At 40.6% G+C, this 25,173-nt stretch overlaps 1 protein-coding gene across 2 annotated transcripts in view; it reads right to left on the reverse strand.

The window, feature by feature from the left end:
- The window catches only part of mmp17a (matrix metallopeptidase 17a), a 124,988-nt gene that overhangs the window by 33,121 nt on the left and 66,694 nt on the right, over positions 1 to 25,173 (reverse strand). For both annotated transcript variants that reach the window (XM_067424567.1, XM_067424568.1), the window contains exon 4: positions 3,574 to 3,860. In XM_067424567.1, coding sequence (XP_067280668.1) covers positions 3,574 to 3,860 — 287 coding nt within the window. The remainder of the gene's footprint in view (positions 1 to 3,573; positions 3,861 to 25,173) is intronic.

Here is a 25,173-nt window from a genome sequence, read left to right on the forward strand (position 1 = left end):
CAGCCCATAATGAATAATGGCTGGTGATGACGAGTCAGGAATAATTGATGACCATATGGGAGGTCCAGGTGCAGGTGGTCATTAAATAGACAGCTAATGAAGCGAAAACATGGAAATGACCGTGTTATGGTGAAGGGTCAGTTGAACACACACGAAGAGGTGGAGGGCTTGTCTTCAGCTGTACTGAGAAATGAAGGAGGGGTGCAGTGCTCAGCTGTGTATGTCGAGACGGTGTAAGTGGGTGGTGAAAGGTGATTGTGATTTTTAAGTAGGACTTTTCCCTCTCTATCTTTCTCTCTCTCTTCATTCAATCCCTCATATTACATCCGCACCTGCCAAAGGCCTAAGCAAACAGCTGCTCATCTGATGGGGGGGCCTAATTGGGGCAGACTCCACTGCTGTCCGTGAGCATATGGCCCATAGCCACAAGAGAGATGGGATGCAAAGGGTCGTTTGAACCAATCCTATCAAGGAATCACTCATGGGCACAGTGGGCAGGCTGGTGTAATGGGAACCCCAACTGCCCCCATGCTAATTATCAGCCTCGTGGATAGCGCAGTCTCTCTGCAAACATGAGCAGCTTTGGCTTGCAAGGAGGTGCATATTGGAGATGGTTGAGCCAGGTTATGGCCTAAGAGAGAAGAATGAAGAACTGAGATAGACAACAGCATCTGTTGCTTTCAGACTGGCCTTGCCTCATGGGCTTCGGATCCTGTTTTGGAATACCGCACATAAAATATCTCTATTACCTGACAGACATCACTGAAAAAGGTGTCCTGAGAAATAACACCTGCTTTCTGTGACAGTCCCAGACAGAAAAAAAAGAGTACGGGGTGTGGACATCACTCTTTTTAGCCTCCCAGACCCAATCAGAAACTATCTCTACCTGTCTACCTGTATATTTCACATCTTGACATTTAATATTTTCATCATCATTTCTCCTGTCTTCAGTGTCACATGATCCTTCAGAAATCGTTTTAATATGTTGATTTATCATCAATGTTGGAAACAGTTGTGCTGCTTAATATTTTTAAATCTGTTATTTAAGAAAACGTATTTTAACAATATTTTAACATATATATTTAACAGATCCTTGATGAATAAAATAATTACTGACACTAAAATTTGAACGGTGTATATTGTAGTAAAAAAATAGTTTTTTTTATTAATAAAACAATCCTGAAAAAAGTTTCATAGGTTACAAATAAAATTAAGTGGCACAACTGTCTCCAACATTGATAATAAATCAGCATATTAGAATGATTTCTGAAGGATCATGTGACACTGAATATTGGAGTAATAGCAAATGAAAATTCAGCTTTACAAAAATAATAATAATATTTAAGTATTTTACATTTATGCATTTGGCAGACGCTTTTATCCAAAGCCACTTACATTGCATTCAAGGTACACATTTTTACATTATTGTCATTTCTTGCTTTCCCTGGGAATCGAACCCATGACCTTGACAGCGCCATTCTCTACTAGTTGAGCTACAGGAAAGTTAAGAGTATGGATGATATGGATCCAAGTATGGATGATAAGACCCAAGGTTTCCCAGCAGAACATTGCCCTGAGCATCTCACTGCCTCTGTTGGCTTGCCTTCTTCCCATAGTTCATCCTGGTGCCATGTGTTCCCAAGGTGAGCGACACACATGCACCTGGCCACCGACGTGATGTAAGACCAGACCAGGTGTGTGCGAAGTTGAGAATGATAAGGCTTTAAAACGCATGCAGATGATAATATTTCATGATGATGAATAACTGTAATGTCACATGAGCATGTTAACGATAGACATGATCATCAAAACCAAACAGATTTGATCATGTTTCAGTTTTCATTTGCATGTTCATAAGCTGTGAATGCTCTGCCCTCTGGGGTGGGGAGCAGCAGCTCATTTGCATTTAAAAGAGACACACAGAAACCAACATTAATATAATATAATATAATATAATATAATATAATATAATATAATATAATATAATATAATATAATATAATATAATATAATATAATATAATATAATAAATATATTATAATATAACAAACAAGTGTTATATACTGTGTTCTAAATATTATGCAAGTCACATATCAGCAGGACTTCAGTACATTAGGAATTCAGCAAACATTCTGTATTTGTTTTACAAAAAATGTTTCTTTGTTTTATTTCTTATATATTTTTATATAACTGGTATCAATTTCAGATAGGTTTGTTAAATATTTTGTATTTGGGTTATATTTTATAAAATACGTCTACTTATAAAAAAGAGAAACCTACTTAAAGAGGTTGTTCCACATTATTAAGCAAGTCAAAGTTCTCATGCAATATGGGAAGGAAGAAAGATTGAAGATGAACAGCAGAAATGGTGCAATGTTATGCAAAAGACATGGAAACAACTATCAATTTGTGAAAGGTAGATAGAGATTATCAAACTATCATAAAATTTATGATTGATTTAGAGCACAGAAGACCCGGATCAGATAAAGACTTAGTCAAATTTCTGTCAAACAAATTAATTGTATTAGAAAGGCTGCTATAAAAAAGCCACTGCTGAGCAGAAAACAGGTATTTGAAGCTGCTGGTGTCTCTGAAATCTCAAGAACCTCTCCATGCAGACTGGCAGTTGTGCGTAAAGTTGCATTTCAGACACCCCTAACCACAGCTCATAAAGAGAAACGTTTATATTTTGGTTTAGAAATACATTTTCAAAAGTTTTATTGCCATGGTGTTCTCTCGGAATGGAATGGGATGTTTGCGCAATGAGAACGGTTTGGCCCAATGGAGGAAAAGCAGCTATTGTTACAAAAACAATATTTCTATTAAATGCTGTGCTTTTGCCCTTTCTATTCATCAAAGAACCTTTACCAGAAATTGTCATGATTTCCACAAAAATATGACAATTTTCAACAATAATAAAAAGAACATTTCATGATCACCAAATTAGCATATTATAAATATTTCTGAAGGATCATGTAACACTAAAGAATGGCTGCTGAAATTCAGCTTTGCCATAAAGGAATATATAAAAAATAGAACACAAAAAAAAAACAAAAAAAAAACACATTTTAAATTGTAATAATATTACACAATATTATTATTTTATTTTTGATCAATTAAATTTGACCTTAGTGAGCAATAAAAGACTTCTTTAAAAAAAATATTACCCACCATATATATATATATATATCAAAAGTATATATATATGGGGCGGCAGTGGCTCAGTGGTTCATGTAGGTTGTCTACAAACCAGAAGGTTGGTGGTTCAATCCCCGGTTCCACCTGACCAAGTGTCGAAGTGTCCATGAGCAAGACACCTAACCCCAGCTGCTCCCGACGAGCTGGATGGCGCCTTACATGGCTGACATCGCCGTCGGTGTATGAATGGGTGAATGTGAGGCAAAAATGTAAAGCGCTTTGGATAAAAGCGCTATATAAATGCAGTCCATTTCCATTTACCATATATACACAAGAACATCAACATTTATAAAATAAAAACAAAGATAGAGCTCCTAGGAAAAGCACAAGGCAACAAACATTCCATCACTCAATCACATATTCTCTGCAATCTTACCTGGGGACCTGAATGTCCATGCTTCATCATCATCAAAGTGTGTGTCGCCAGCTGTGAATCGTTCTCCAGGAAAGAAGGCGTGGGCTACTGTGCCACCGGGTCCATCGAAAGGGTATCCGTCATTATGGTCCGCTTTGGTAAAGTCAATCTGAATGTCCGCCTCATTCCCCGCCACCTCATGAAAGTTGAGCGGTGCGATGTCACTCCACACTTTCAGGGCGTAGTACATGAGCGCCCGCACTGTGTCTCGACCCAGCGAAACTGACTCCTTTGGAAATGTCCTCACCCTGTGAGAGCAGGAACATGAGTATATGTTTGAAACTATGGCTTGAAACAGAAAATAATCACTTTGCAAGACCACCGACAGTGCATTAAGATAAATTCAACACCGCTTTGAACGCATAAACAGGACAAGACATCCAGCAGGCTGTCAAAATGAGCTCTGAAATCCTGTCTCTCTTTCCAACTCAGATACTTCCATGGTAATAAATTAAGGATACGAAACAGTTACAAAAAAACATCTTCCTATCTTCCTCCTTTTTGTTTCACTCAAGGTAATTCGGAAACAAGTGAGTGTGATTTGGAGGTCCACTACACCCCACAATCATGGCAATCACTTCTTTCAAGGGCAATTTGAGCCCTCTTTCTAAGTACAGACACAGATCGATGAGAAATTAATTTCAGAGTGCCGTCTCTGTAAGTGCCCACTAAGAAGTGTGCCTTCTGCACAGAATACACTTATTATTTCTGCACCAGGTGCAGGCCTTCTATTACATTTGCAGGACATTGGCTCTCCCAAATGGAGTTAGAGCACTTTGGGTAACATCAACATATTTGCACCAGTTGCTCAAGGTCAGCATATAAATCCAGTTCTAATGCAGTTAAGGTGGTAACCGCTGGTTCTACAATAAGTTTGCAGTCAGGTTGGTTCAAGTGGAAAGGCAGGACATGCACAATAGCGGCGTGCCAAGGTCAACGCTACCGCCAGCTCTGCATTTAAAATAAGTGACCTCTTTGTGTGCTAACATTCTCCCCGTGATGTGCTACATGGTGTGTACATTAATTCATCTCACCCCAAGGCTCTTCTGCTTGACTTGTGCCAGATATGCAGGTAACAAACTAAGTATTCCACAATTTTGCATGCAGCATAGAATAAGTTAAGGTGAAATGATGTACAAGTTGTGCTCATGTATATTATATATATATATATATATATATATATATATATATATATATATATATATTAGGGCCGGGACTCAATAAAAAAAATTTAATCTAATTAATTAGAGGCTTTGTAATTAATAAATCGAAATTAAACGCATTTTAATTGCATAAAAATATTTGACCTGAGAACAGTGAGAAGTAATTTTTCACATGGATTTTAAGTATACCATTGAATAATGACTAAATACATAAGCTTAATCAACAAAATATTGTTGATTAAGCTATTGTTGATTATATAAATATATATATATATATATATATATATATATATATATATATATATATATATATATATATATATATATATATATATATATATATATATAAACAGCATATAAAGGCACAGATTTACTGAACAGGGCAAGTTATTGTGAGAGTGCAATTCCGGAAAAAACACAGATGGGAATTGAAAGTTATGCACATGACCTACTGATGACCCACAAATTAAAATACACAGACAGTTGGTATATTAGGCTGCTGTCACTTTAAGAATTTACATGAATCTGTTGAACTCTTTATACACTATAATCAACTGTTCATTTAAGAATTTTCAACTGATTCAAGACTGCTTATGAGGACCTGGCATTTTGTGTTTTTGTCTGTTCAGGTTTACATTCAGCAAATTCAGTCCGCCCAGTGAATATATATACAATGGCCTAATATGGTCACATGAAAATTGGGTAAACTGCAAGGGAGTATGAATTTCAAGTTCAATTTTCCATCCATTTTCACCCTAATATGCCCTCGACAGGGTTGGTTTCAATAGACGGTCGGCATAAATTGGAGAATAATCAAGGCAGTTTTTTTTTCTTCATGTAGTTTGGTTATTATACAGGCACTAGCTGTGGCAGCTAACCTAAAAGCCTGACAAAGTGCATCTGGGATGATTGGCCATTCCAGCAGCATGTAAACGCTTACATGTTGTAGTTTAATTTTCAGTCACAATCCCCCTTCTTTGTCTCCATGTGATGCAAGACTGATTGGACAGACACCAGGGGAAAGGGATAAAAAGAGAGAAAATGCCACATAGAAATCAGGAGGAGCAAGTTCAAAAGAACTAATTTCCTCTATTCTGTCGTAATTCTCACAGTGGTTCTTACCCCTGCAGATCAATGGTCCGCACAGGACATTTACTGTATGGTGATAATCGCACATCAAATCAATCCTCCACACTCACAACAGTTAGGCTCTGCGATGGGTGTTTTAAAGCAATGAGTCCTCAAATTCACATGGGGTTCTATATAGAACCCTAGGGTTCTTGACTCAATTGTAAAGAATCCATTATGCAAAAAGATTCAATATAGGGGAAATGTCTCAAATGATTGTAAAATACGTTCATGTTTAACAGGACATTTCAATTTATTCTAGTGTTACGAGCCAAAATAGGGACCAACATAAGAGCCATTCAGAAAGGTATATAAACCCAAACAGAATAGGCCACGGTAGTAAAAAGATTTTTATTTACAACAAATTAACAAAGCAAACAAACATACAAAACAAAGTAAGGACTGGTGAGCTAACTAATCTAAACTACAACTCAGAGTTAATGCTTTCCTAACTCCCGAGAAACACAAAAGAAAATACACAAACAAATCTGCTGGGTCAGCTTCCTTACCTATGCTTTCCCTCTAACCTAATATAACTAAACAATCAAAACTCACAATCCTGTACAAAAAAACAAAACAAGAAAAAACCACAAACAACAGGTTTCCTGAGGTAGGCCCCCAGAAAACGTACTCGGTTACTTTCGTAACCTCGGTTCCCTGAGAGAGAGGAACGAGTATTACGTATGGGAAAAACTCCTTTTCTCGAGAATGTGAAGCAAAACTTTTAATAAAGGTATCTATGTAAAGCGCAGTGAGCTGCACGGCCATAGCCCAGCGCGAGGAGCGCTCTGATTGGCCGGGCTGCGGCAACTGCAGGAACCTATGGTGAGGCGGCTGAGAGGAACGAACCAATGGGGGGCGTTCCAGAAGCCCGCCGAAAAAGGTGCTTATATTTGCATACAGGAGGCTATATAAGACCCTAATTCGCCATAGGTGTCAGGTTTTAAGATCGACTGAAGCGATACCTGAGAAGCATAAACACGGCACGGAACGTAATACTCGTTCCTCTCTCTCAGGGAACCGAGGTTACGAAAGTAACCGAGTACGTTCCCTTTCGAGAGAGGTTCCTCGTATTACGTATGGGAACACAATGTAAAGCGCCGTGTGTGCTGACTGACCCAGTATACCCAAAGCACATGTTATAAACCCCCGAGACACCGACAGAGGCGGCTTATAAGGGGAATGAAGAACCGGAAGAGTCGGTTCGTTTGAACAGCTGATCGGACATAGTCGGATCTTATGATGAATGAATAGTGCTTAAGGACTAATGTGTACAGGCCAAAATGTAAGGCAATCTGTTTGCCAGGGTCAAGATAGAGCCTAGATGGAGAGAAGCCCTGCTTGTAGAGCTGGAACCTCCAACTTGTAGAATCTGATAAAAGTGGACGGAGAGGCCCAGCCTGCCGCCGCACAGATATCTTCCAAAGAAATGTCACACGACCAAGCCCAAGATGAGGCCATGCCTCTAGAGGAGTGGGCTTAAATGCCTGTAGGACAGGTTAGGTCCTGGACCTATATGCTAGTGGGACTGCATCCACTATCCAGTGTGAGAGACTGTTTCATGACAGCACAAACTTTAGTGCGGCCACCGAAGCAATGAAGAGCTGATCCGACTGCCTGAAGGGGGCGGAGCGCTCTAGATACAATCTCAATGCTCTGACTGGGCAGAATAGGTTTGCGTCTTATTCTCTCTGAGACGCGGGTTAAGCAGTGCAAAGACCTGCATACTGAAGGGGTTGATAGCACTTTCAGCATAAAACCATGCCTCGGTTTGAGCACAACCTTGAAGTTGCTGGACCCAAACTCAAGACAGGAAGGGCTCATGGAGAGTGCAGGTAAGCCACCCACTCGGTTAACCGAGGCCACAGCCAGCAGAAAAACGGTTTTGAGTGATATGTGCTTCAAGCTCGTGTTCTGAAGTGGTTAGGAGGGGGAACCCTTCACGGCCTCCAAAACCATGGCGAGGTCCCAAATAGGGACCGAGGTAGGGGCAAGGCGGGCTGAATCTCCTGGCCCCTTTAAGAAAACACACAATAAGATCACTTTTCCCTAGTGAATGTGCCGCGATCGGAGCGTGGCTAGCTGCTATGGCGGAGACACACACCCCGAGTATGGAGGGGGGACGACCCGCATCCATTAGCTCTTGGAGAAAGCGAGCGGTTCCGCCAGTTCGCATGAGTGTGCGTCGATGTTTCGCGTAGCACATTGGTTAGAAAACCACTGACCACTTCAAAGCAGAGCTGCCAGATAGCAGGGGCTCTAGCTTCCGAAATAGTGTTCATAACTTGTCAGAGAGGTTCCCGGATACCGTTGATGGGCCATACGTGGAGGGCCCACAGCTCGGGATTGGGATGCCAGACCTTCCCTTTCATTGGCAGAATAGGCATGGGGCTGTGTCTGACAGCTGAAACAGTATGGAGAACCATGTACGGTTCTTCCAAAGTGGGGCTATTAAAAAGCACAGGCTGCAGCTGGATCGCGATCGGAGGGAACAAATAGAGGGAGTCTGGGCCAACATGGGCCAGGGCATCCCTGCGTTTGCAGAAAAAAATATTGGGCAGCGTGTGCTGTGCGAGCTGAATTGTTTGCGGGTAAAGGGACCATCCCCCTGGGGACATGGGTCCTCTGGATAACATGTCCAGACCCTGATTCAGAATACCTGGCACGTAAGCCGCCCTTAGGGAGCTCAGATTGTGCTCTGCCCATAAAAGGAGATGCTTAGCCATGCACGGTTCTTATGCCGTAAGTCTTGAGTCTATGACAATGACTGTACTGATAAGCCTGCCCCTCGAAGGCGAATCTCAAGAATGGCCTGTAGTGGGGGTGGGGGGTTATCGTAACGTGAAGTATGCGTTTTTCAGATCTATTGAGAAAACCCAATCCCCGGGGCGAATGTGCGCGAGGATTTGTTTCACCGTCAGCACCTTGAAACGAGCGTGTCATAAGTGCTTTGTTCAGATGCCTGGAAAATGGGCCTGAGACCGCCACCCATTTTCGGCATGAGGAATTAGCGACAGTAAAAACCTGACTCGCTAGCGTCGGGTGTACTGTTTTCGCCGCTCTCTCCTTTAACAGTCTCAATGCCTCAGCGAGAAGCACGTGACTGACACTGCTTCTTACAGAGGGCTCGACCACGGCTTGAATCGCGGGGTCTGCGAGCAAAACTGTAGCGAGAACCTCGTTTTATATGTTCAACACCCAATATTATATACCAGGAATGGCCTGCCAGGCCTGGGCTCGTAAAGCCAGGGGTTGAATTAGATTCGGGGGCTGGCCGCTTAGTAATAGGGGCCTGTTAGCCGGGTTGCTTGTGCTGTAACACTGCTTGTAACACTGTGGGGATAGTGTTAGTTTTGGCGGTGCAGGCTTTGCAGTGGGCGCACGCCTCACATTTATATTGTGTGTGCGAGAGTGAACTTTGTGAAAAGTGCTTGGGTGCAGGAGTGCAGACTGTAAAGTGGGCACATTTCCTACATAGAAAGCTCTTTTGTGTGTAGTGTAAACAATGTGCAGTGGCGCACAACCTACGTAGAATACCCACGGTGCAAACCAGTGAGCAAATCCACAGGGGTAAACGCACACAGCATAGTGTGCAGACGAGCGTGTTTAACACAGGCTAGTTGACTGCAATATTTCATCTCCAGTCACTTAACTTAAGGGAACTGGGAGAATGTAAGGAAGTGCGGGTGGTATGTGAGCCATTCCACAATGCCGTTATGCTCTAGTCTAGACTGAAAGCGCGCATGCAGACAAGCGTGTTTGACCACAGGCTAGTTGACTGCAATAAGGCTAGTTGACTTTATATGGTGTAATCCGGCCGCGGCGGGATTTATTTGTGATTTTGTGAGGCTGAATTAACAGTGCTTATGTAGGGGTGCACACTGTGTAGTGGACACTTTGTCTACAGTGTAAAAACCTTTCCAGCCGCCTGAATAAAGGGGACTGGAAGTGATAGAGTGAAAAAAGGGCTTAGCTTGGCAGCCATTTTCCGACGCCCTTATGCTCTGACAGTGAGCGCGTGCTATGACGTAAGCCGCGCTCTAGTCAGCAACGCGCTGTGGAAGGGGCGCGCGCTATCATGACAAGGCAGCCATTACAACTTCCTTGGCAGTAAGCGCGCGCTGCAGCGACATTGTTCTTGACATACCCAACAGCCCGAGCTCGCTCGTCTGACTTACTCTAGTATTCTCTGTCCGCAGCGCTTCAGCACGGCGGCGGTAGAATGAGCACGGCGAGAGCTTCGGCTCGAGTTTGTTTATTCACTCTAGTATTCTCTGTCCGCGGCGATAGAGCGACAGGACGAGAGAATTGGAAGCGTGAGGTAAAACTCTGTCCGCGGCGCTTCTAGCACGGCGAGAGCTTCGGCTCGAGTTTGTTTATTCACTCTAGTATTCTCTGTCCGCGGCGATAGAGCGACAGGACGAGAGAATTGGAAGCGTGAGGTAAAACTCTGTCCGCGGCGCTTCTAGCACGGCGAGAGCTTCGGCTCGAGTTTGTTTAATCACTCTAGTATTCTCTGTCCGCGGCGATAGAGCGACAGGACGAGAGAATTGGAAGCGTGAGGTAAAACTCTGTCCGCGGCACTTCTAGCACGGCGAGAGCTTCGGCTCGAGTTTGTTTATTCACTCTAGTATTCTCTGTCCGCGGCGATAGAGCGACAGGACGAGAGAATTGGAAGCGTGAGGTAAAACTCTGTCCGCGGCGCTTCTAGCACGGCGAGAGCTTCGGCTCGAGTTTGTTTATTCACTCTAGTATTCTCTGTCCGCGGCGATAGAGCGACAGGACGAGAGAATTGGAAGCGTGAGGTAAAACTCTGTCCGCGGCACTTCTAGCACGGCGAGAGCTTCGGCTCGAGTTTGTTTATTCACTCTAGTATTCTCTGTCCGCGGCGATAGAGCGACAGGACGAGAGAATTGGAAGCGTGAGGTAAAACTCTGTCCGCGGCGCTTCTAGCACGGCGAGAGCTTCGGCTCGAGTTTGTTTATTCACTCTAGTATTCTCTGTCCGCGGCGATAGAGCGACAGGACGAGAGAATTGGAAGCGTGAGGTAAAACTCTGTCCGCGGCGCTTCTAGCACGGCGAGAGCTTCGGCTCGAGTTTGTTTATTCACTCTAGTATTCTCTGTCCGCGGCGATAGAGCGACAGGACGAGAGAATTGGAAGCGTGAGGTAAAACTCTGTCCGCGGCGCTTCTAGCACGACGAGAGCTTCGGCTCGAGTTTGTTTATTCACTCTAGTATTCTCTGTCCGCGGCGATAGAGCGACAGGACGAGAGAATTGGAAGCGTGAGGTAAAACTCTGTCCGCGGCGCTTCTAGCACGGCGAGAGCTTCGGCTCGAGTTTGTTTATTCACTCTAGTATTCTCTGTCCGCGGCGATAGAGCGACAGGACGAGAGAATTGGAAGCGTGAGGTAAAACTCTGTCCGCGGCGCTTCTAGCACGACGAGAGCTTCGGCTCGAGTTTGTTTATTCACTCTAGTATTCTCTGTCCGCGGCGATAGAGCGACAGGACGAGAGAATTGGAAGCGTGAGGTAAAACTCTGTCCGCGGCGCTTCTAGCACGGCGAGAGCTTCGGCTCGAGTTTGTTTATTCACTCTAGTATTCTCTGTCCGCGGCGATATCGCGACTGAACTAGAGAAGAGGAAGACTGAGGAAAAACTCCGTCTGTCCGCGGCGCCTCCTCAGCGCGACGGTATAGTGACGAGAGCTTCGGCTCGAGTTCGCCTATTCACTCTAGTATTCTCTGTCCGCGGCTGTAGCGCGACGGAATGAGAGAACAGTGGGAACAACTCTGTGGCAGCGGCGGAAGAAGAGCCGCGGCGGCGGAAGAGTGAAGAGAGCTTCGGCTTGAGTGTGCTCATGTCCTCTAACATTCTCTCTTTCCGCGGCGCTATTCAGCGCGACGGGACGAGAGCAGAGGGAGAGTGAGAAGAGCTCCGTCTTTCCGCGGCGCTTAACGACGCGGCGGAACGAGAGAGTCCTCGAGTAGAACAAGCCTGTAAGCTCTAGAAGTGGCGTTGCAGCGGCAACACACACACACAAACACATATAACACTCAACATAGACACAGTTTAAAGGATATATAACGCCGGATGGCGTAGCTGGAACGGCAGAGAAGGCGGAGAGGGAGTCCGTCGTCCTCAGCTGCAGGTTCCGCTGGTGCCTTTTCAACGGCGGTGCTTCTTCCGGAGACCAGCGAAGGTATCGCTGAAGGAGATAAAATCTGACACCTATGGCGAATTAGGGTCTTATATAGCCTCCTGTATGCAAATATAAGCACCTTTTTCGGCGGGCTTCTGGAACGCCCCCCATTGGTTCGTTCCTCTCAGCCGCCTCACCATAGGTTCCTGCAGTTGCCGCAGCCCGGCCAATCAGAGCGCTCCTCGCGCTGGGCTATGGCCGTGCAGCTCACTGCGCTTTACATAGATACCTTTATTAAAAGTTTTGCTTCACATTCTCGAGAAAAGGAGTTTTTCCCATACGTAATACGAGGAACCTCTCTCGAAAGGGAACTGAAGTTTCACCAGTGGCTCTAAAATAGGCAGAGGCCTCAGGTGTTAGGAATAATCAGGCTCCGCCCCCCATCCAATTGGAAGCTATCCTCAGACAGGAAAGAGAAAACAAGAGACAGAGCAGGGGCTCATACCACTAGTGATAAAGTATGTTTACGAGCTGTATAATTCATACAATTTAATTACGATTAAAAATTAACAAACTGAACAAAATCCATAAAATGATCCAATGATGGGAACCTTTTTTTTTTTTTTTTAAAGAAGTATTATTGTCCAATTCATGAATGAATCAATCAATCTTTTCAATGAATCAAATGATCCATTTTACAGAACTAGTCTGAATATTTATTTCACAAATCAGACTGATTTGGTTGTTGGCTCAATGATTCACAGTGGTTAAAAACTCACTGGAAGACAAGATTATATGACTTCATGTAACCCCTTCTATTCAAACCGCCCACTCTAAGTGGCACTCGAACCCGCTTCTGCCGACATGAGAGACAGACGCTCTAACAAGGAGGCTAAAGGTTGCAACCCTATAGCGTTGGTCGCTAGAGGTAGAGGGTCTCTTGAGGTTCGAACAGGAGGGGTTACACTGGTGCCGTGACCCGGATGGGAGTGAGGTTTAGAGGGGTGAGTGTAACGGAGGCCAGCTGGTAGTTGCTATGCAAGTAAAACCTCAACCCAGATCCACTCCTTCAGAGGAGTGAGATTGAATCATATTGGACCACTTTTATGATGATTTTGCATCCTTTTTGACGCTTGAACGTTTTGGGCTCCATTTCTTATAACCAGTGTTGGGAACGTTACTTTAAAAAGTAATTAGTTATAGTTACTCACTACTTGTTCCAAAAAGTAACTGAGTTAGTAACTGAATTACTCTATAATAAAAGTAACTCGTTACCAGGGAAAGTAACTATTTCCGTTACTGTACAAAAAAAAAGTAGCTATAAGTCATATAATTTAGATTTTTTTTTAACCAGTTTTCACAAGTCAGCTGAAATGAGTAGAACAGACAAGTGTTTATAACTTTTTTTAAATGTTCAAATATGTAAAATAACTTGGATGCCCCAATATTAAATGTTAAATGAATGAAATGGACACTAAATAGAATACATTATTATTATAAAACATTATACCCTAATCTACACTATTTTAATGTTGCTGTGGGACAATGTGGGGACACCTATCAAATTCAATACATTATTGTAAATATCAGTACTATAGTGGAACAATAAAACAAAATAGATCGTTTAGAACTGTAATATTTATTGCACAGACCCCAACTGGCCATCAAATAAATCTAAAAATAAATTATGCTCCTTAAGAAAAGTCTACAAAAAATTATATTAATTAAAATTATAATAATAAAAAATATATTAGCCTAATTTACATAGACTCTTTGTAGTGCACATTAAAACTCTAAAACTTTCACACAACTGGTAAACATGCTGTAGCCTGCTTGAAGTATTTTCTTACTCACAAAAGTAAATAGTTAAACAAGAAATGCTCTCAAGTCTTGTTTGTATGGCGGGCTTACCCACTTTCTCGAGAGAAAAACCTAGCTTTGGTGTCTTTAATGTCGTGGCTCTGTCTAGGGCTGTAACGATACACCAAACCCACGATTCGGTTCGTATCACGATTTTTGACCCACGGTACGATACAAACCTCGATATGGGGGGACAAAACAGTTTTATTCTGTACAGTTTTCTGTAGCCTATTTTGCCGTCAATACCATATATCTGTATGGTCAATAGGCTACTGCCGACATTTTCTTTGCGGTACCAATAGGCAATATATATTTAACATGAAGTATAGGGCCTCCTGTACATCAATACCAACAGAAGCGCCGCGTCAGACACGCTTCTGGTGTGCAAAGAAAGAGAAAACGCCACGCAGCCGCCCCGCGGATGACGCAACAGAAACGCCACGCTCACACCACGTTGCCAGCCGGTTGGGGAAGCTTCTTGAAACACTTATGGCAAATTGTGTGGGTCTTGTCAACTACACGATTGCCATCCTTGTTCTCCACCGGGTAGCTGAAATGTTGCCATACTGCTGACTTAAAAGTTGGACCTGGACAGGAAGGATAATTCTGGAAGTTGGAAGGGGTGTGTCGCGATTCTGCCTTCTCACATCGCGATACAGGTTCGTGGACCTATTGTAATTGATAACAATAGTTTGATGTTTGAGTGCACTATCCCTTTAAAGATCCCCCCAGCCTATTCAGTGACATGGTTTTTAGTTACTCTCTCCAATCAAACAGGCACGTGCCATGAGGGATGAAAAGAAATCCAACCCTGACGGATTATCATCATTTGAGTCCTTTGGACATGGGTGGGATTATCTAGCTAAACTACAGCATGATGATTTACAACCTCCGCCCTCATTGTGAGCTGGCATCTGGGATAGAAGCTCAAGTGAACAAATAGATGCCCATGATACAGAAATCACACAACAGCTCCTTCACACTCTCATTGGGTATCGCCTGGAGCATACTGAGCAATTGTGAGAGATGTTCCCATTTTCAGCCAGCATGGAAAGGATTAGGAGCGTCAAGGGGTTTGATAGACAGAAATGTGATGGGAGTAATGGAGGGTGGTGAGGAAAGAGATGCTTATCATGAAGCCATTTCACTCTGCTCCCTGCTAATCAGCTTGGGAAATCAACCCCAAAGACACACAACGTGAGTCTAGGGGGGAAAACACATTGTCTTCAAAGCAATCACTCCTAATCTATTTGGGTAATTAATGAGAGCGTTAACGAGCAGGCAGTGACCCTAGAGTATGGTGAGGGTCTAATGTGGAGTGATGGAGTCATGATGAGGGTTTCCAATTGTGACGGATGGTCATGTGCTATGAATACGTATGTAGAAAACTGGATCTCCAAACCTTGTTCTTACTGATCAATCATTTATTTAACAGCGTCCTGAGAGGCCATCCTACTGTCGGGACCAGAAAAATAGAAAAAAAAGATGAATACTTTTTTCCCCCAACATGTGTTGATGCCCATCAAATCCTTAAAGTGACAGTTCACCCAAAAATAAAAATTCTTTCATCAGTTACTCGTGTTGTTACAAAAATGAAACCCCAAAATGTAGAATTTTTGAATGACTGTGTATGACTTTTTTGTGGATTTAAAAAAAATATATATTTTAAAGAATCTTAATCTTGATCGAATTCTGAGGCGGACAGTAGTGAAGTATTTTTACTTTCCAAGTCATTTTATTTTTCAAGTATATGCACTTTATCGGTGTTCATCTTTGGAAAACGTTAACTTTCCTAGACTTAATATTGCACTTTTTACTGCACTATGTTTGATATTGAATATGATTTAAGACTTAACTACATAAAACATTTTTTACTTTCTTACTTTTACTCAAGTAAAAGTAATTCAGTTTTACTTGAGTACAAGTGACAGTACAACATTTTTAATGTAATTAATTATTAAAGGTAAAAATAAATAAATAATAATTTATAGAATTTAATGCAGTAAAAAGCTCATTGTTCTTTGGAATGTAGAAAAGTAAAAGTAAAACAAAAACAGTGATAAAGTACATTTACTTGAAATATGTACTTGAGTAGAAAGTAGACATACTGTCTGCCTCTGATTTATAGTGACTTTAACATTATAAAATTAGTCCACAGGATTCATACACAAAAGTTCAAGTCAAGAGCAACAGAACAAAATTGAGTCATTATTCACTGACAATTTTTTCATCCACTGAGATGTTAACCCAAGAACCCCTGAGAATCAGTTGTCCCTATGAAGCATCAGGTCAAAATACCCTACATATTGTTTATTATACCTTGTTGGCAATGCCCATTTATTGAGTAGAAGGAAACAAATGCTGCTTTCGTGCATGTACCTTTAAATGCAAATGAGCTGCATCTCAAACAACAAAAGAAAAACTGAAAAATGCTCACTGCTCTTGACAGATTAACTTAGTAGCTTTAATAAAAATACATTTCTTACTTGAATGCTGCTGTTAAATCTGGCGATAAACAAGGCAGGACTGCGTTTTTACCACAATAGGGTGGTTGTGTGAACACACTGCAGACATGAATATGTTCAAAAACAATATAAAAATGAGTTTTGCATAATAGGTCCCCATTAATTGTTAGTCATAATATGATCTTAAATGAAGTTTGCATTTGCAAATGTTTTGTTATACATTTAAATTGAACAAAATGTAATCTAATTGATGTTCATTCTTAAATAATAATATTTATAATAATAAAGAATAAAGTGAATTAATATTGAAGGTTGTTTCGATTTTAGAGAATATAACTGCAGAAAGAGTTGCGTCCCTTAAGAGTCTTGATGTGTATTAAGTGGCCAAAACCTGTCAGCCTTTGCTGATCAAAAGCTCAGAGGTTTATACAGTCTGTACATTTGCTGTGATATCGATTCTTCCCTTGCTCAAGCCTATTTTAAAAGCTCTTCTTACACAAACCTGTATGATGGTGCAGTGCAATGATCACTCAGAAACCATCATAGTCCCCTCTTTCTTCCGTCTCTCTGTCTCTTTCTGTATAAGGCCTTTTCAATTGCCTTGGACAGGCTTTTTATCACTGCTCCTAAAACAAGCCATTACAGGCTTTCAGTAACTGGCTTCTCAGCTGGTGTACAGGCACACCTCTGTCGCTACAACTGAACCGGGGGTACAAAGCTTCTGACATGCACCGTACAAAAACTGATCGAGTTCTCCCAGCAAGTTATAGGAGTCATTTCACCCCTGCCAGCACTGGGCGTCTCTGAGGAGGTCACCCGGCTGGGTCTGGCCAAACTCATCAACACACAGAAGGTAGGTTCAGGCTCAAATTAAGGTCACACAAAAATAATCCAAGTGCTGCGGGAGACAGAATGAGGAAATTTAGAAAGCAAAGATATCAATTGGTAAAATGTATAGGTACATTCAATTCCATTTGACTCCAAAATGTACAAGAAAAATACATTTAAAATAGACACACAATGTTTCTTCCAAAAGCAAGGTTATAAATGCTAAGCTAAATGCTACAACAGATTTCTATCTCCATTTTTATATCCGAACACTCGAATGATGTGACAAGCACTATGAGTCATACACATCACATAAAATTATCTTCAAAGGCCAGAGTGATAGTGTTGTGTAATATATCACATTTTTTATTCACTAAAACATTGAAATGTCGCCTACCTAGAGTGATTGTTAACATAGCTCTGTATATTTTTTAGCTAAATTGCTATATCATTCATTGATAAACATATCATTGCTGCATTTCTGAGGAATTTGTATATGGATGCCGTGCTTTCTGTGTAGCCTTAAAGCAATCACCACTGGTCAAACTCTCAAATGACCCCGCTGAGTCAGAAAGCCAGACATTTATTAAACTGCATGTCTTTGAGGTCAGATGTCTTGTGCAATTTAATCCGGACCATCTGGATGTATGTGGTAAAGATGTTCACCACACACGCAAATGGGTTTATCAGCTCTAGAATGTCGGCAATTAGAGTGCGGATCGGGCTGCATTTTTCTGTCCGAGCCCGACCCGCGTCCGACAGAGCAGTAACCGAACCCGACCCGAGCCCGACAGGCATTCAAATATTTATGTCCGAGCCCGACCCGAGCCCGACAGTTAAAATCAATTTTTTCCCCTCATATACTAATGACACGCACGTTTGTTTGTGTGGAAATCCCGCTTTTATTAAGCAACTGTAAGGAAGCCATTCTGAAATGTTTACAGACGAGCGCATCAGCGCGCACACGGGGCATCAAACGTTACACAGAGCCCAATCAAATAGCCAACTGAAATTAAATGAACAAAGGTCTGCTAAAAATGGCCCAAGCTAACAGAACAAAACATTAACGTAACACAATTTAAATGCTTATTGAAATGAAAGTCATCTTACCAATTTTCTCAAACTGTATGTTTCCTAAACTGCAACATGGGATCTATTTACATAATCTATCCATCAAAGTTTAGGCTAATCGAGGTTTTATGTAGAAAAAGGATTGCATCAACTGCGGATGGCTTCAAGGCTGTCCTGCTGCCAGCAGCGCTGAAGTTGCGCTCACTGGAATGACAGGGATGCCGCGGGCAATATGCACGCACGTGTTGCGAGTTGTTGTCACGGCGACATAAACAAATTTCCGCATGCAGGAAGACGGATGTTAGGGTAATATTATGCATGTATTTTAATCACAAAAACAAACCATTGCATCAAGTTAAACAGGCCCATTGGCTACTTGCATAATAAGCAGTTTTAAATTTAAAAGGTTCAATGCCTTTTCGCGCTGACGTGACCGAGCCCGACCTGAACCCGAACGTCATTTCTAAATATCTGTCCGAACCCGGCCCGACCCGTCGGGTACCGTCGGAACCCGTCGGGCTCGGGTCGGGTATCCATCCTCTATCGGCAATGTCTCTGCATTTGACAATTCAACCAAAACTAGTTCTCAAAATTTCCCTCAAGTTGTTTCAAATATGTATGATGACTTTCTATTCAAGGTATCCTGTGTTTTATTTTATATAATATACAAATCGGTAGGTTTTGGGATAAGGGTTTGCTTACGTGCTCAAAGATGTCCAAACAATGTAAATAAAAAATAAAAAAAATGAAATAAAATAAAATGATTGTAAATAAAATCATGATGGCTGATTAAATTGAAAATCACATTATTTTATGCATCTGCTTACGTATGTGACCCTGGACCACAAAACCAGTCATAAGGTTTTTTTTTTTTTTTTTTACATTGAGATTTATTCATCATCTGAAAGCTGAATTAATAAGTACACTATTTGGCCGAGACTAACTATTTGAAAATCTAAAATTTAAAAAGAATATTGTGACAATTGCCATTAAAGTTGTCGAAGCCCTTACTAATAATACATTTATATATGTATAAATGATCTTTAACTAATATCCTAATGATTTTTGGCATAAAAGAAAATTTGATAATTTTGACCCATACAATGTATTATAGGCTATTGCCACAAATACAGGTGCTGGTCATATAATTAGAATATCATCAAAAAGCTGATTTATTTCACTAATTCCATTCAAAAAGAGAAACTTTTATATTATATTAATTCATTACACACATACTGATATATTTCAAATGTTTATTTCTTTTAATTTTGATGATTTTAACTGACAACTAAGGAAAATCCCCAATTCAGTATCTCAGAAAATTTGAATATTGTGAAAAGGTTCAATATTGAAGACACTGGTGCCACACTCTAATCAGCTAATGAACTCAAAACACCTGCAAAGGCCTTTAAATGGTCTCTCAGTCTAGTTCTGTAGGCTACACAATCATGGGCAAGACTACTGACTTGAAAGCTGTCCAAAAGACGAATTTTGACACCTTGCACAAGGAGGGCAAGAGACAAAAATGTGGGGGAGATTCTCAAAGAGTAGACTGTAGCTGGAGTCAGTGCTTCAAGAACCACTACACACAGACATATGCAAGACATGGGTTTCAGCTGTCGCATTCCTTGTGTCAAGCCAGTCTTGAACAACAGACCGCGTCAGAAACGTCTCGCATGGGCTAAAGACAAAAAGGGCTGCTGAGTGGTCCAAAGTTATCATCTCTGCATTTCCTTTGGAAATCAGTGTCCCAGAGTCTGGAGGAAGAGAAAGTGCACAATCCACGTTGCTTGAGGTCCAGTGTAAAGTTTTCACAGTTAATGATGGTTTGGGGTGCCATGTCATCTGCTGGTGTTGGTCCACTGTGTTTTCTGAGGTCCAAGGTCAACACAGCCGTATACCAGGAAGTTTTAGAGCACTTCATGCTTCCTGCTGCTGACAGACTTTATGAAGATGCAGATTTCATTTCCCAACAGGACTTGGCGCTTGCACACAATGCCAAAGCAACCAGAACATAGTTTAAGGACCATGGTATCCCTGTTTTTAATTGGCCAGCAAACTCGCCTGACCTTTACTGCATAGAAAATATATGGGGTATTGTGAAGAGGAAGATGAGATATGCTAGACCCAACAATGCAGAAGAGCTGAAGGCCACTATCAGAGCAACCTGGGCTCTCATAACACCTGAGCAGTGCCACAGACTGATCGACTCCACGCCACGCCGCATTACTGCAGTAATTTTAGACAAAAGGAGTCCCAACTAAGTATTGAGCGCTGTACATGCTTATACTTTTCATATTCACACTTTTCAGTCCATTATTTGTATTGGTCTTAAGTAATATTCTAATTTTCTGAGATAGTGAATTTGGGATTTTCCTTAGTTGTCAGTTATAATCATCAAAATTAAAAGAAGTAAACATTTGAAATATATCAGTCTGTGTATAATGAATGAATATAATATAAAATGTTCACTTTTTGAATGGAATTAGTTAAATAATTAAACTTTTTGATGATATTCTAATTATATGACCAGCACCTGTATACCTGTGTCACTTAAGACTGGTTTTGTGGTCCAGGGTCACATATGAGATTGCCTGCGATTTTATCTGGAGATATTGTCAGGGTTGCCAGTTCTGTGCAACAAATGTAGCCCAATGGCCAGTCCAAAGTAACCTAAAAATAGTCCAATGAGATTTTCTCTGAATTCTCTAATGAATTTGCACATCTAGGGGGTAAATTGTACTTATGGGGATGGAAATCAACCTGCAGATTTTTTTTTTTGCCCATGGCAACAACTTAAAAAAGTAGCCCAATTGTGTGGGAAAACAATGGATTTGGCAACACGGGATACGTAATAGCACCCGCTAGAGTATTACAGTGAAAACACAGAAAGCCAACAAAAACTCAATGGCAGGGAAGCATTTTATCATGAATGACAAGTCAACTCATCAATGGCAGGGGAAGAGTTAATACTGCTGCACTTACTCTAAAAGGTATATTGTTTATTATTGTCTGATTTTTTGCCAACTTAGTTTTAATAAAAACTCAGGAAAGAAAACAGCACTCATCAATACATTTCATGAGGTATTTAAATATTATGAAATTACTACCAACCCACAACTGATGACACCATTCAGATGAGGACATCAAGAAATGTCCTGAATTGAGAAACACATCCGGGTTTGACACAGAAATACTCCATCAAACATCCAACATTAGTTTTTGAAACTTTGTCTATGTTTAGGATGGGAATCCAGGTCTTTAACAGTGTAAAAAGCTCAGTATGCATGAAACAGCATTTCACCCCCCCTTTAAATGTTCTTATCCGCGAGTGGATGAAGAAGTAGATACATTTATCATTGAAATGCTGTATTGATTGCAAGACAATATATTTCCCAGCACAGAGAATGTGCACAGAGACCTAATTTGCAGGGCATAAAATAACTCTACCTACAACTAACAAACATGCCTAAACATTGATGTTTTACCAAATACAAAATAACAGGTAGTCGAAGAGGTGTATTTTACCCTATAGGTAAGAGTGGATTGAGTGTGAGCCTTTGTGATTGACAACATAGAGAATGTGAGATCACAGTGGGCTTCTATAATGAGAAACAGGAAACAACATGGTATGAAACCCGAGACAAGTGTCTGTAAACAAAACCCAATATTACACACAGCACAACACACACTTCAAGAGCACACACGATAACACTGTTAGTCTGTCTTCAAAACAGACAGCCTTAAGACTGGTGTTGAGGATAGTTTCTATGATGAAAATGGGAAAAGCTTGAGTTGATGAATTTTTGACAAGGCCAATTTTATCTAGCTATAAAATTAAAATTCAACCCAATATTTTTTAGTTAGACTATAATACAATATTTTCAAGACATAAAATAAGAATATAGCCAAATGTGAACAGTGCTGGCAAACGGAGTTGCAATGAGCAAATCTTTAAAAAAAACTAGGTACGGTTATTTTAACATTCTCTATTTAAAAAAACAACAACTTCAAAATGATTTGTTTGTATCGGACCAAAAATTACTGAGCTATAAATGTTTAAATTGATAGTCAGCAAAGTCAGTTTTGCGAAAATCAAGTTTAAGTTTTCTGAAGGTTCCAAAACAAAATCACTGAGCAACCATACCTTAAAATTAACCAAAAAGTTAACCAAACATTTACTTAAAGGCACAATATGTAATGTTTCAGCATTAAAAATATAAAAGATCACTATATCTATGTTATATATTTTTTAAAGTTGTGTGTTTACATTATCCCGACAGTTCCAATTAACTTCTAAATCCAGAGAAATTAATATTTTAATTCGAAGACACGGACCGTGTCTTTATTTCCGTTATGTCGCCAGTCTTTCACGTCATATCAACGTTTGCGTCTTGCTCCCTGCGGAACTCGGCGGAACCGCCAAACTCAAAGAGGAACACTGACAGACAGTATAAGGGGAACACCAGTATAAAAAAGTCTGTATGATAATGGATCATGACTACTCTTTGCCTGTACGTTTTGCCAGCTCAACAAAGCGCAAACGTACGGGTGAAAAAAAATGACCCGAGAAGATTTTGGGGACAGTAGAAGAAGCAAGAGACGTGTAAACCTTGGAGAAGCCTTTGAAAGATGGCGAAATCTTCGTGACAAGCTCGGACTGCAGAGAGATATGCTGATCTCGCTTTCGTTTTAATAAACAGGTAATTTAAGTAACCATTCAGCTAACATAATAATCATATAATCATAACATGCTGTATGTTTGCATATTGCATAGCGATCTTGACCACATTGAGACGTGTTTAGCTGAATACGTATAACGTTACATTTTGTATTGCATCGGCTTTTCAAACAGGCGGATTCTTTGTTTTTGGAGACTGAAACTGAGACTTTTTAAAACTGATTCAAAAGTATATTTCTATCCGTATATTTGGTGACACGATGATGTCATGTGTAAAACGCAGATGGACTAGCTATTATTGGTTTTATATGTAGCTGGAGAAAGTAACGTTAGCTTCATAAGGTAATATGCCACTATCTTGGTCAATTAATATAAGGTGACCGTCACTTTTATCATATGTTAATACTAGCTACATATAATATTGATTTAATAATGATCTACTTATTCATATATCTCTGAGTTCCAAAATAAATGTTTATTAGAATGATTGATGAACGTGGGGAGCGACACAGCGCGTGTTCCAATGAACAACGTATTGCTGGTCCTGGTTCTCTCATTTACTGTTTTATGTTGGTAATGATAAACTAAATTGAAATGTATTTCCTTATTGAACAGTTGATATACAGAATGTTCGACAATCGCGGATGCCATGTCAATATATCTATAATTTGAGTAACTCAAATTATGATGCGCGGTTAATATGTCAACATAGCCTACCAACTTATAGGTGTGTTGACATAGCGACCGCCCGCACAACATTCTGTCTCGCACATTATCTAACGTTACTGATAAGTTTGTTAAGTAACGGTAGCTCGCTGCTATTTCATTAGATTGGCATTACATAACGTGAAAAGCCGTAACTAAACTTAACAATAATAGAGATGTAATATAACAATTACCTTGTCAGTGAACATGTTTTCTGCTGGAGATGCCAGATTCGCTGGTTGACAGTGGCAATAATGACAACAACTCCCATGAGCACACGCACTTTCCCGACGTCATCAAAGTACGTCTGTTGTTATTATTTTGAATGAGTGACCCCTAGTGGCCAAAAGTTGCATACTGCACGTTTAAGACAACAGATAATGTGTGCGTGAATACTCTCAAAGACGGATATTTTGAAATACTGCAATTCTGTGTATACTGTGATTGCACGCTGCCTGAGGCGTCTTTGTGCGCGCGTTTTGGATCTGTCAGTCAGAGTAAGGAAGATGAAAGGCACTACTCTCAGAAAACATACAAATAAAGATACTTTTAGATGTTTAATTGCTATTTGGAGCATTGGGATCGCTAAATGAGGGCTCAATGAACTCCTCAAAATCATTTTGCACTTGTTTTGCCTTTAGCTCAAACTTTTCCCATGTGTATTCTGACTAATTTTACCAGCACAGGTCACAAATATTTCCTAGATATAAAATCAGATTTTTTTTTTCTAGCTAAAAATTTGAATAATTAGAATAAGCCAAAAAAATTAGAATAGGTCAATATTTTGTAGCAATAAAATCTGAATATAACCCAATATTTTTAGCTACAAAATTAGAATATTCTGAAAAACCACAGTATAAGCCAGTATTTTCTAACTATAAAATCAGCACGCAGCCCAAAATTGTCTAGTAATACAATCCAGCAGTCGTTGGCTACTCATACTGTCCCAACTCTGTGGAAGAAATCAATTATAACTCCATTGCCTAAAAAAACAGGCGCCTCAGAAAATAAAGATTTTCGTCCTATAGCTCTAACCTCGACTGTAATGAAATGTTTTGAAAAATTCGTTGTGTCTTTACTTATGAAGGATGTAGAGTCAAAACTAGATGTGTACCAGTTTGCCTATAAGCAAGAACGCAGTACTGATGACGCAATTCTATGCATCTCTCACTTTATTTTTAAACACCTCGAAAACATAAACGCTTATGCTAGAATCTTGTTTGTCGACTTTAGTTCAGCTTTTAACACAGTCCAAACTCATGTGCTTTTAGAGAAGCTTAAAAACATGAACGTTAATACTATCTTAATTAAATGGTTTTATTCTTTTTTAAACAACAGGGCACAGCAAGTGAGGGTCAACCGGACACTATCGGAGGTCAAATACTGTAACACAGGAGTTCCTCAAGGTTGTGTAGTGTCACCAATACTGTTTACATTGTACACCAATGACTGTAGGAAATTTCACGTTAACAACTATATAATGAAATTTGCAGATGATACCGCGATCTTGAGCCTTTTA

This window comes from Pseudorasbora parva, chromosome 18 (assembly GCF_024679245.1).
Source record: "Pseudorasbora parva isolate DD20220531a chromosome 18, ASM2467924v1, whole genome shotgun sequence".
In the NCBI taxonomy this organism is placed as follows: domain Eukaryota; kingdom Metazoa; phylum Chordata; class Actinopteri; order Cypriniformes; family Gobionidae; genus Pseudorasbora; species Pseudorasbora parva.